This window comes from Artibeus jamaicensis, unplaced genomic scaffold (genome assembly GCF_021234435.1).
Source record: "Artibeus jamaicensis isolate MK-2021 breed Jamaican fruit bat unplaced genomic scaffold, CSHL_Jam_final contig_685, whole genome shotgun sequence".
In the NCBI taxonomy this organism is placed as follows: Eukaryota; Metazoa; Chordata; class Mammalia; order Chiroptera; family Phyllostomidae; genus Artibeus; species Artibeus jamaicensis.
Window position 1 is genome coordinate 23,824,383 of NW_026521924.1, and position 13,581 is coordinate 23,837,963.

General features: G+C 51.9%; 1 protein-coding gene across 10 annotated transcripts in view; it reads right to left on the reverse strand.

Annotated features, from left to right (window-relative positions):
* Window positions 1–13,581, reverse strand: part of PTPRT (protein tyrosine phosphatase receptor type T) — a 925,330-nt gene that overhangs the window by 594,009 nt on the left and 317,740 nt on the right. For all 10 annotated transcript variants that reach the window (XM_053671225.1, XM_053671224.1, XM_053671220.1 and 7 more), the window contains exon 3: window positions 2,680–2,951. In XM_053671225.1, the coding sequence (XP_053527200.1) occupies window positions 2,680–2,951 (272 nt within the window). The remainder of the gene's footprint in view (window positions 1–2,679; window positions 2,952–13,581) is intronic.

Here is a 13,581-nt window from a genome sequence, read left to right on the forward strand (position 1 = left end):
CCATGCAAACAAGACCTCCAAATGTGAGCTAGGCCTTGAGAAGCCTTTGTGAGAGGCCATGGGGCGGAGTGCTATGGAACACAATGGGAGGAATCAGGTTCGGCTGCAGCAGGCGCTGCAGGCGAGGCTCACACAGAGGCAGCATTGCCAGGGACGTGCAGACATTGGGAGAGATGTGAGGCCCCATCCGGGGTTCTTTGCACTGTTGATGACACAGAAGGGAGACCACCCAAACGAACAGGAACGGCAGAAAAGAGCTTCTTCTAATATGTCCAGGAAAAGCAGTTGAAAAGCCGCCGCTCAACCCCTAGGCCAGGTTCCCGGCCAGTGAACATCTGGGGCACCTGGATCATCGGAGTCAGGAGACACCTGAGACCATGGATGGAGATGATCGCCCCATCAATGTGCTTCTGGTGTGGGGGCCCTGGTCAGGAGGACCCCACCCAGTACCTGGCCAGATCCATTTCCTAGGGACGGACAGCATAAAGGGACAAGGGGATGCCAGCACCCTCTAGGAAACTCAAAACAAGGCCCTTGAGGAATGAAAGCCAGGAGTGGGGGAAGAGTCAGAGAAGTAAAGGACAGTGCGGTTTGCAGGGGTCAGGGAGGGCAGGATGGAGGGGGTGGGGCTGAAATGGGCCTTGCCGACACCCAGCGATGCTCGACGCCAGGCTATGGGGGCGAGGACCGGAGCAGAAGGCCAAGGCTGGGAATCCCAGCTTCTCTGCAGGGCAGTCTTCAACCCCCAGGCTGCCATGTGAATCTACTGCCGACTGCACATGCCCCAGCCCCTAGATCCTCAGGGACATCCTGGTGGGGGTGTGGGGGATGGGGCTTGCCCAGAAAGACGCAAACCTCTCCCTGGGTATGAGTTGCTGGGCAAAGCCAGGAAGTAACTTCCCAAGACAGGTCCAGAGATGAGCCTCCCTCAACCCTTCCAAGAAGCAGGTTGTATGCATGTTTGGGGGAGGGTGCGATACGTCAGTTTAAGAGACCTGCTGTTTCATCCTCACCGTTTGGAGTCCTCCAGCAGAGAATCGGCACTGCAACAATTTCAGGGGGCTGCAAACATTTTCTCCGAAGGTAAGAGACAGAAAACTGTTGGCTCACGAGGACTCCTGCTAGGAGGGGGCCCATATGCATTTTCGTGGGGAAGGACTGCTTAGGCTGAAATTGTGAGGCCTGCACAGGCAAGGAGGAGGGAGAGGGGAAGGTGGATGAGAGAGGAGATGGGGTGGAGTCCTAAGCAGGGACAGTGGCCCAGGCCTGTGCCCTCCTGAACTGTGCATGAAGTTACTAGCCCTACAGAGTGCCAGGTGCCGGGGAATTCCTGAGAAAGAGCTCGGCATCCAGGCGAATTCAAGTCAGGTGGGTCCGAAATGTCAGGGGCCTACAGAACAATCCCAAGTGCCAGGTAAAAGGTGATTTCACCAGGGCAGGGGACAGAGAACAGAGTGAGCCAGTGGCTGCAAAATTAATGAAGAATTATTTTTTCAGAATCTTGAGATGGAAAAGTTCAGAATCATTAAAAACATGAAACAGAATTAATAACACCTGGAACGGAGCGGGGACCTGAGGCAGGGCTTAAGGGGCATTTGAACCGACCTGCTCGCCTGAGAGACAGTAGAGGGGGGGGATGGCAGAAGGACATTCCCCCCAAGGCCCCGCTGAACCTGGTGTCGCAAAGTCACTAATAAGAAAGAGAGGCATCTCCATTTATTATGGAGCCAATTTCAGGACTGTGAAACATGACTTTAATAAGTAAACACAGAAACCATTAGTATGGGGAGACCAGCACCGCTGAACACTAAACTTGTGTTTCATCCACAGGACCGTGCGTGCAGGCCAGCGCTTGGGGTCCGGTGAAATTTAAAATCCATCTCTCAAGGGTCTTTGAAACTCCTGATAGGTCCCGTCTTCTCTCCACCGCCCCCCGACCTACGTGCATGTGGGTGTCCCCGCGTGTGCCGTGAGCCTGGCAGCATGCACGTGTGTGAGCCCCTGCGTGGGCTCCCGTGTGCGTGTGCCATTTAATCACCGTAGCCTGGCAGCCAAAGCCCCCCACGCCCTATTCACCCCTGCAGGCTTCATTCCCTGTGTATCTACTTGGCAACCTCCGGTAACTGACTTGAGTTTCCACGCTCGGCCAAAATCTCCCCCTCACTCCTCCAGCCCATGGCCGACCCTACCCCAAAGCCTTTCCCTTCCTTCTTCAGTTATTCACCCTTCAAGGCTCAGCCTAGCTATCATCTCACCTTAGAAGCTACCCTCACTGCCTTCTCCCAAACACCCCCACTTCCAGGGCGGATGTCGGACTAGTTAGCTCCTCTCTCTGAACCTCCGCTTTTTCACCTGTAACACAGGATAATCACAGCATCTTCCTCATCACATAACAATCTCTCCCTCATCAATTATTTTACAAAAGGCTTCAATGCCTGTGTCCCTCCAGCATCCGAGGGAGCCTGGTACACCCACTCTGTGGTTATTATTTGTACACCAGGCTCCTATTCCAGACCACGAGCTCCAAGAGGCAGGGCCTGGCTGGACGAGAGGCTCGGTCCACACGAGTCAAACAAGCGCGTAAGCTAAGTCCTTTTTCAACTTAACTCTAGGCAGGCAAGAGGGATCTAGATTTACGATTACTTTTTTAAAAAGTCAAACCATGGCAAAACACCATACCTGGTAGAAATGAGGCCAGAAGGTGCTGATGGCCAGCTCTGCCTTCACCCAGCCCTCGGTGACGACGCCGGACACGTTCCAGACGGGGTTCCCCTGGGGCCCGCCGTTCACCTTCACATAGACATTCAAGGCCCCCGGGCTGGACCTGTCCCGGCTGGAGAAGTAGTAGTGGAAGTCAATGCAGTGCGTGTCGTTCTCCTTCAGGGTCGGCAGGAGGAGGTGGGCCTTCTGGCCAGAGGCCCTCCCGGAGCTGTTCACCATCATGAAGGACCCTGGAGACCCACAAAGGGGGCGGGAAGTGGACAAGGAGAGAGAGAGAAAAAAACCAGTCACTCCCATCCACACGGGGGTCAGAAATCGGGTCACGCGGGAGGGCCTGCTGGGTGAGCCCGAGGACACTACAGCCTGCGTGTCCTCCTCTGTGACTGGGGATGGAAACCCGACTCCACAGGGCGGTTATAAGAACAAAGAGAGAGTAACGTATACAACGCGTTTCTACAAAGTAGACACATTATAAATATTTAGAGAAGAGACATTATAGCCAGCGGCTCCCGAAGGAAGCATGGAATGAAAACCCAGGAAATGAGTTAACGGCGACCTCCACAAGTAAAATGAGGTGAAATATGACCTCCTGTGAGCCTGGGCTGTCTCGGGGGAACCAGGACCTGGACAGTACGGGAGGTGACCTTACTCCAACATTCTCCACCTGGAGCCTTGTATTCAGCGCAGAGAATGGATCACAGGAGGACATATATATATTTTTTTAAATTATGATATAGTCAAGTCAGCAAGGAAGATCCTCTAGAAATGCGAGAACCAACTGGAAGATGGTCAGCCTGGAACGAAGCGTAAGTAACACCAAGCACTTGAAGAAGTGCCAGTCGGATGTCAGGTGTCTTATTTACATGTTATTCAATTTCATCTTCAGAATGACCCGGGGAGACTGGGGATTTTCATTTTATTTAAAGACTGAGCGACTTGCTCTAGGTCACTCAGGCAGAGAGAGATGAGACCCAGATTCTCTCCAACCTCAAAGTTGATGCCATTATTACCATTTGCCGAACCATGATGACTCTTGTCCAGCATTTAAAAGGCTGTTTCCTCGGAAGGACGTGAGCCTCGCTGGAGTTGCGCTGACAGGTTGAAGGGCTGTGTCTAGTTCCCCACCCCTCCCTGGAGCTGCGTCCTTGGCCTCTGGCTTTGTGGAAGAGGCAGAGGGCGAGTCCCCATCCTGTGACTTTGGGCTGCACTTGCTTTAACAGGATGCTAACAGAGCAGTTCAAGCAGAGGCCTGAACTGTGTATCCCTTGCTGGACTTGCCCTCTCGCTCTGGTGTCATTGTGAGAAGAATGCACCCCAGGGAGCTGTGGCCCCTTTCAGCTCGGGCTGGAGAACAGACCAACGAGAAGGAGTCCTGAGCAGAACCGAGCATGAAGCACTGAACCGTGCCACTGAACCACGCAGTGAGCAGCACAGCCACGTGGCCCACAAGCCCAGCCCGGACCAGCAGAACCACACTCGACTCTCAGACAGTGATCATGAGTCAGTGCTCACTGCCTTGGGGCACTGGGTCCCCCCTCAGAAGGTCAGGCAGCGTTACTGTGGCAACAGCTGAGGGATAAAGGTGCCTCGGAGGGCAGACTTAGGGAAGACACCACCGGGAGGCACACTGTGGTGTAAAGGGCCCTCTAACAAGTACAGCTGATGCAAAATGGGACTGATGGCCAGAGACAGAGTGAGCTCCCCGTCACTGCAGGTGACGCAGAGCCTGGGAAAATCACGTCTGACAAAACGTCGCGATCGACTCTGAGGGCTGCACTCAGTGACTTTAAGCCCCTTAACTCTACGACATAAACTGCACCATAAAACACAGTAGATAAACTCAGATGACTCTGGATGAATATGCTCACCTAGAAGCACCACTGTGGCTTTGAAATCTGACTCTAACCACTAGAATATTCAGTTCCAGATGAACCCTTATGACTCCTCACCCTCGGCCACAAAGAGCCGCTACCGCTAGAAGCAGCCTCATTCTTTCACCCTAATTCCCAAAATGCCAACAGCTGCCAGCTAGTACGTGCTGGGCAATCCGTGTCTCATTTGGGTTCCAGAGGGTGCCAGTCATTCATAGCCCACCTCCTGCGGGATCTGAAGGAAGTTAAAAATGGACAGAGGAGAGAGGTCAAGTTCAAAACCTCCACTTCATTATTCCCAAAGCTGGATTCCAGAAAGTAACTTGGACTTGAGGCCAGAGTAGGCTTCCTGCATTTCCTTTCATGAAGAGCACTCGGAGCACCAGAAGAATTATGAACTCCCTCCCTCCCTCTGCCCAAGCTGCCCCCCCAGATTCCCAGGACTGGGGCTGACCACATAGGGCTGTCGGGTGGGCTCATCCCCCAAATAAACCAATGAAGAAGGAAATAAGGACAGAGCCTTGCTTGAGCCATGGCTATCAGACTCTGTCCACCCACCAATCAGAAAGCGCACCCACCTCCTGGGGTCGGAACCACTGAAAGTGAGCCAAGGCGGCATTTTCCCCCGAGTTTCCTAGTTTATGGCTTAGAAGTAGAACAGGGTAAGTGGAAAGATGTCCCTTGTCGGATGTTGTCACTAACCATCAGAACCTCCAGTGAGGCAGCAAGAAAGGGACCACTGCAGGGGGTAAACTGAAGCTAGCATCCATGCCCATAGCTGTCTGCTGACCTACACCCCACAGGGTTGCAGGGGGTCTCCCTGGAAAGAAGGGGTGACGACCCACAAGCCCCACAAGGGTGGGATGGCTGTCCCTGCCACGGAGGAGCAGCACACCCACAGGTCAGGAAGGCAGCCTGAGAGGAGGCAAAGGGCACCTGGCTCTCTCCTCTGGAACCTCCTGATGCCCCATGGTCAACTCCTCTCCCATCCTCCTGCGAGCTCTGGGACATTCGCGCTGAGGTCTGTCCCAGGGGCTGCAGCGAAGAGTTAAGCAGGTATCCCCTCCACCAGCCCAGGTTCCCGCTTCTTTCACCCTAGTCCCAGGGGTGAGGCAGGCCACTGAGGAGGCGGTGCCATGTGACACCCGTCCACTCCCGTCTTGTTGCCCCATGGTCGCTGGTAGAAGGCACTGCATGTCCCTGGAGGTGGAGCTGGTGAAAGGGGTTGGCCCTCCATGGACTCTCCACATAGCAGAAGTTACCTACTGATGCCCAAACCTGTCCTCTTCCTTCTGGGTGCACAGCTGGACCACATTCCCCAGCCTCCCTTTACAGAGAGCTGGGCTGTGCAACTGGGGTCTAGCCAGTGAGGCTTATGTATGAAATATGCCACCGTCAGGCCTCATCCCTAAAAGCTGCCTTCCTCTACCCTCCCCCAAGACGCCTTGCTCCATCCTCCTTACTCTTGCCTCTCTGGTCCTCGGGCCAGCAGCCTCAGCCTCACCTGGAGCTTGTAAGAAAAGCAGAACCTGGCCTATGGATTCCACATCTGCATTGGCCAAGACCCTCGGCTGGTCTGTACAGCAGGAAGCCGTGAAAGTGTGAGAATCTCTGCTCCATTGTTCCTTCCCACCCGCCGGCTGCGAGCTCAGGACTGCGAGAGCCTAAGTGACGGCACAGCCACAACAGGAGCCTGGTTGCCCAGATGGCCGTGACCATGAGAAAGGCCACCCACCTATTCGGAACACTCATTTCAGACCATTTGTATACAAGAAACAAACTATTATGGGGTTATTAAGCCGTTCGAACTCTGCAGTTTATTTCCGCACCTAGCACCCTCATTCTTGTGTCCGCACCCCCAGAGAGCCCCCGCTTTCCGCAGGTCCCTTTATTTAGGGAGACAAGATGAGTAATGAGAGCTACCGAGCAAAGCTGCAAGAAGCTCCCATGGGACATGATTAAGAGCAGCTTCCCGGGGTGAAAAACCAGAGAGAGAAGAGAATGGGAAGAATGGACGGTGGGAATGAATCCTGGAGAAGCAAAGGAACAGCCTGGACCATCCTCAAGACCATTCGTGTCTGGGACGGGCCAGAGCTGGGTTGGGTCAAGGTCACATACCATGTTCCCCAACACCACCGCCCTGGCTGGCAAGGTCAATTTGTGTGACATGTCGTGAATGCGTTGGCCCTCGCACCAGACAGAAAGGTACGTGTTTTGGTGCGAGGCTCAGAGAGATAGCCAAGATAATTAACAACAGCAACAGCAAAAAGACAAAGGAAGATAAAAGAAAATGGAGGCTGCCCGCCCAGCCTACCCCCAAAGGGGAAAAGGGTGCAGGCCAGAAGGTTACGGCCCACAGTGTCCTGCTCGTGGATGTCCTGGGGACACGAGCTTTAGACCCTGGGTTAGTGTCCTGTGGCTCCTATAACAAATTACCACAAACTCGGTGGCTTAACACCACACAAATGTCTCCTCTTACGGTTCTGGAGGTCGGAAGTCCAAAGTCACGGTCAGGGAAGGCTGCTCTCCTTCCGGAGGCTTTAGGAGAGAATCCACTTCCCTGCCTTGTCTGGCCTACAGTGGCTGTTTGCACTCCTCGGCATACAGCCCCTCCCTCCACCTCCGAAAGGGCACGGCTCTAACCCCTGTTTCCTTCAGTGCAACTCCTTTTTCTGACTTTGACCCTTAGTCTCCCTCTTAGAAGGACCCTGTGCATCATGCCCACCCAGACAATCCAGCATCATCTCCCCACAGCAAGATCCTTCAATCACACTTGCAAAGTCCCTGTGTAAGGTAACATATGTGCAGGTCCCACGGACATCTTTGGAGGACCATTATTCTGTCATCACGGGTATTTTTGTTAGTATGCACTCAGGTGTCCCAAGGTAGCAAACGGGAGACAGAGGGATGACCCATTCGGGAGCCAGCAGGCAGGCACTGTCTACACAGTAGGGGTCCCGGAAGATCTCAGTGTTCTTATGTGCATGCAGAAGCCTCTGTGTGGTATCAGGTCCTGTCCTCACCAAAGTCTTAGAAGGAAAACGTGATATAAAAAGCGAAATGCGGTGTCAGATCATTTCGCTCCCAATCTGGACAGAAAGAAAAGAAGGTTTGGGGGTAGACCTGGAGTAGGCCCACCTTCCATCAGTGAAAACTCAGCAGGGCTGCCGGCTAGGGTAACCACGTGGTCCACATCCACAGTGGGCTCCTCAGACCCCGCCCACCACAGGCGGCTGCTCTGGGGCCGCCCACCAAGGTAGTCAGAGTGATGCTCTGAAGTCAGGATTTGCCCTGTGGTTTGACCGCTCGCTATCGGAACTCCCTTCCTGTGCGGGGGGAATCTCTCCAGTTTTTTAAGCAGGGCCCATTTTCCTCTATCTCAAAGGAAAAAACCCAACACCCTCTTTCCCAGCATCCTCTGCAGCTAAGACTCAGGCACACGACCTGGGCTTCACCAAGCAGGGGCACCGGAACCTGCTGTTCGAACCGGAAGCTAGTAACTAAATGAGCCAGGGCCCAGGAACCACAGACCATGTCCAGGGGACAGCGGCAGGGGAGGAAGATGCCTCGCAGCTGCAGAGGCAGTGATCACAGTGGGCCCGGCAGGAAATCCCACCTTGACACAGAGGTGGGGGTGACTAACTCGGCCGGGGGGGTCGACATCTTCCAGGGCTGGGCTCAGCTAAGCTGGAATTCGCAGAATGGATAGATGTAAAACCCCACCAGCCGGTGAGCAATGTTATGAACACTGACAGTGGAATCTTACCAGCTGAAGCCCCCACCTGTCCCTGCTGGAACTCCAGCTTCCAGACACACACCCTATGTATTCCCCAAAGTCCCCAAGGCACCTTCAGGAATGATGGCAACCCCCATGTCCTCGTGGCACTTTCAGGCACAGATCCCTCATGTGCCCTTGCCATCTGCTGTGGTGTGTCCATGATTGGGCAGGTCCTTGTGTAGTGTCACAAGGACACCCTCAGGCGACACACAACTGAACTGCTTTGGCCCAGAAGTCAACGAGGCTCAGGAGACCGCTCTTTCTACAAACTCCCATGGTATTTTCCCCCTCCTCTCTCAGGACGCACGCTCACCCAGCACCTCTGCCCCTACAGTTCAGCTCTTACTTCCATTTGGCATCATCCTTTGGGAAGGATTTCCCCCTCTATCCACGGCCCTGGAGTCACACCCTAATGGGGCCCCTCCAGTCTGCAGGACACACGAGTCCTCTCATACCCTAACTGAACAGGGCTCAGATTTTTCTCTCCTGACACCCCTTCCCCACGAATATCTTCGGCCGCATCAGGTTAGTATAACCAGCAGATATAAACAGATGCTAGAGGATAGAGAGCTAAGCTCCATGCATCAGAATGTGTGAGCCTGTCTGTCTCCTCAGCCAGGATGCCTTCCGTGGTAGTGTGCCTGCTGGTAATTTGGGAGGGCACTTCAAACAGAGGGACCAGCACGTGCAAAGGCACGGAGGCAGGGAGCCATAGCACCCGGGGATGCAAGCGCAGAGTCTTACAGGAGGGTGGAAGCCAGCCTTCTCCACCCCGCACCTGGCTTACAGCAGTCTGGCCACATCTTCTAGAGAGGAAGAAAGCTGTATCTCTGAGCTGAGCACAGGCCTGCTGGTTTAGAGATGGTTCAGGAGTGAGGTCCTCATTCATCAGCAGCTCAGTGAGGCTCTTTCATCAACAGGTTGGCTTAATTAATACCATCCTAGGGCTGTCAGTTTCTGGGAGATCAAAAATGAGCCAGTCATTATGCTGAGATCAGTCAGAAACAAGAAAGAGGAACACTGTAAATACACTCTTTTACCTTCTCTCTCTCTCTCTCTCAAAAATCCACTGACATGATAAGGAACATAAAACAGCATTCCTTTCCCCATAGTTATTATACACAGCACCGAAATGTGTGAAATTGAACCAGGAAGTACTCTCCGGCTGGCCATAAATTTTGCATTTTTCCCCCTCCGTGCATAATAATGCCTCGATAAGCACCCCGGTATTGATGCATCTGCAACCTAGACCCCCTTTTTGGAGGCAAAACGCTCCTCCGTAGCAGATGGCGGCTATTGTGTTTACACATGAGCACCTCACGACTGCATTTCCTCGCGTTGGCAGTAAAGAGAAAGCCCAAATTGAGTTTTTAATGGCGCTGCACATTGTTCATTAAGATTACATGAGTGTGCTCGGGCGACTGGCAGCTGAGCGCCTGGAGCTCCGAGGCTCCCAGCCATCCCTGCAGACAGGTGGCCCCGCCGGCTCCTGGTGCCAGCACCCACGTGACAGGAGCAAGCGGATGGCAGCAGAGACCCAAATGCTGCCCGAAGCCAAGGCAATGGGAGGGGGTGGAATGGAACAGGCCCTCAATCGGCAGTTGAGAACAATGGGTTTCAGTCCCTCTCTTCATTGTGTGGCTCCGAGCAAGTCAGTAAAAATTCCTGGGCCTCAGTGTCCTCATCTACACAGTGCGATGATGACAGATACACGTCAGAGCTGTTTGGTCTGTTTTCAGTGACTATTAAGTGAAACACAATAAATGTTAATTTCATAATAAACAGGCGGCAGCTGACAAGAGTGGGCCCAATGCAATTTACAGCGTTTAATGTTATTAATGTTTATTGAAAACTTAGCACATGCCAGGCGTTGATCTAAGCATCTTTTCAAATCCCAGTGAGGTGGTACTGCACCACCCCTGAGTTAAAGCAAGGAACACTGAGGAAGAGAGGAGACTCGAGTCTTCTGCTTACACCACCCTCGTACACTCCACAGTTAACAGAATAGTAGCTTAAAGATGTCACGTCCTATTCTGTGGAGCCTGTGAATACAACACCTACACAGTGAAGAGGAATTAAGGCTTCAGATGGAATTAAGGTTGATAATCAGATGACCTGGAACAGGGAGATGATTCTGATCGAGAGAAGCCGGGGAGTCAGAACCAGAGACAGAGGTGACGACGCCAGGATGCTGCTTTGGAAATGGGCGCAGGAGCCACGAGCCAAGAAATGCAAGTGGACTCTAGGAACGAGAAAAGGCAGGAAAACCAACTCTCATAGAGCTTCCAGAAGGGAACACAGGGCTTCCAACGCCTTGACTTTAGCCTGGGGCAGCCTTGTTAGGACTTCTAAGACCTCCAGAACGGTAAGACTGAAAAAAATGTGCGATACTTACAGCCATTAAATTTGTGAGAACAGGTTATAACAGCAGTAGGAAACAGACACACACTCCAGGCCTCCCTGCTCTTGGGATTTTGCTCGGGTGACAGTTTCCCTGAAACCCACACTGCCCAGACCAGGCACGGTCCTTCACCGCTTCCTCTCCTGCCAACGTTCACTGATGCCCACAGAATCGGTTATTTCTGCATCACTTGCCCCATACATACCTCTATGATAGCTGTTCTGGACAAGACCTCATTTAAAAGTCCAGCATGATAAAATTCAGCTGTCTGGTCACAGTAAAGGAGCAAGGGACACAAAAATGTCAAAAGACGCAATGCACCATAAAGGAAGGAAAGATGTGCAAGAGGAGCAGAGCTCTGAACTGGTGTCACGAAAACTCATAGTCACTCAGCTGATCATAAACATGATTTACCAACAGCCAGAGGAACAAACATATCATCCCACATTATCTATATTATCAATATGAGCAATCTAATTATCAGGTGTCAAAAAAAAAAAGCAAAGGAATTTGTTTCTTTTCTAACAGACCTGAAAATGGGGAGCGAGGGAGGAGGGGAGGGACTAATGAGAGTTTAATGGATACATAATATTTACTTACAGCAAGGAAAACATCCTGGAGTTACAAAGGAACTAAACGCCGTGAACATTGTGTAGTGCATGTGAACGAGCAGGAAGAGTTGGGGTTTGAGCATTTCATATGCAAATCCACTAGGCAGTTCTCCAAGAAACAGTATCCGATGATAAGATAGTGCTGGTGGGTGTAGGTAACTAGTTTAAAGATGGAATTGACCCAGATGACTGGATAAGAAGGCACTGCTGGAAAAGGCTGTCTACCTGGGCCTTTCCCCTAAAGACCAAGAACCTGGGGCACCTGCAGGTTTCCCCATTCCTGAGAAGGGGAAAAAGAAGTGAGGGGTGGCAAAAAAAAAAAAAAAGAGAGAGAGAGAGAAGAAAGGCAGTCCTGCCTGGTGTGGCTCAGTGGACTGAGGGCCAGCCTGCAAACCAAAGGGTGGCTGGTTCGATTCCCAGTCAGGGCACATGCCTGGGTTGCAGGACAGGTCCCCAGTAGGGGGCGTGCAAGAGGCAACCACACGTTGATGTTTCTCTCCCTGTCTTTCTCCCTCCCTTCCTCCTCTCTAAATAACATCTTTAAAAAGAAAGAGAGAAGAAAGGGAGGAAGAAGAAGAAAGAGGAGGAAAGAGATAAAACAGAAGAGTAAACACGAAGGGAGAGGAGGGACAAATGGAGAGAGAATGGAAGGAGAAGAGGCAGGGAGAAGGGAAGACGGAGGTAGTGAGGCTGGAGAAACACGGCACAGATTAGGAAGGGACGCTGAGTGGGGCGGGAGAAGCAGAGAGGAGAAAGACAATGGAGACAAAGCGGAATAAAACCTAAACTATGTTCCACTGCTTCACTCCCCAAACAAAATCAAAATCTAATGTTTTCACACAACATCCTCCTTTTGGACCCTACAATAGTCTTGTGATGAAAACAGACGCAGGTAAAATGCTGCGGGGCCCAGCGGGACCGTGGTTCTCCCCGTTTACAGCTCCATAACTCACCTCCCCCAACATCGCTGTGTAACATCTCACCATCCCAGCAGGAAAAATACATGTTATTGAAGAAAAAACAATGGAACCCAACACCCGACAGACTGAGAACTTGGCCGCATGAGTGGTGAAACGTCAGGCCTTGTTTGTGTTGCTCCTTGAGGTGCTCCTTGCTCCATCTCACCTCCCAACAATGTTGGCAAGGTCAAGGCAGACTTGAAGGGCAGGTCATGCCATTCTCCCTTCAGACTCTGGCCCCTTCCTGTGCACCTGGGTTAGTCACATGATGCCTCCGAGAGCGAGGAATTCTCTCTCCGTTCTTCTCCTGTAAAATCGCTGTGCAGGTGGAGGTTCTGAAGCGCCCTCCAGCTAGAGTCTACAGTTCCAAGGCTGCAGAGTCACGAGACTGGTTAGTGATGCGTTAGATGCCATGACCAGCTTGATGTTCTACCTACATGCCTTTGGGAGAAGGGGAGACAGAGGAGATACCTTTTTCCTTGGGTCTTATCCCTGGAGAAATAGCGCAGTTTTTGTGTCCCACAGAATTCCTTTCCCACGCTAATCACGCCTGCTCATTAGTAACAGCAAAAAGAGCAAACGCATGCTATCACATTTGACTAATAGTCATTCATTTAATTCTACAATTAACTCTATAAGGTAGTCACTGCTGTCATCCTTCTCTTACAAACTGAGGCACAGAGAGGTCAGATAACTTTCCCAAGGCCACACAGCTAGTGGCAGAGCCAAAATTCAAACCTGGGAAAGTCTAATCCCCATTTAGCTCTTAGGCTCCATGTCACAAGTGGGCGTGTGGTCTTTGGTGGCAAGGAGTGACCACACATTCCCTGGGGTCAGCTGGCCTCGCCCAGGGGGGCTGGTGCAGGCAGGAAGAGGGGCAAAGAGTGGGAAGAAAGAAGAAAAATGAAATCAGTTGTCAAACCGCCTCCACATTAGGAGTAAAGAGACCAACAGGCTTGTCAGGAACAATTTCCAGACCCCATGTTGTTCTTGACACTCATTGGACCGAGCCCTCTGCTTCTGCAGCTCCAAATCTCTAAATTGAAATGATACGGAACTAAAATATATATATATATTTTTTTTTAAATCTGCAAACTTCACACATCTGCTGGCATGATAATATTTTGATTAGTTACATTTATGCTCCAATTACCCTCACAGAATGTTCCACTGGGCCTTATAGATAGCGCGTTTGCCACGCTCCATGGAAAAGGCTGGATTATTACTGCATATATTGGCC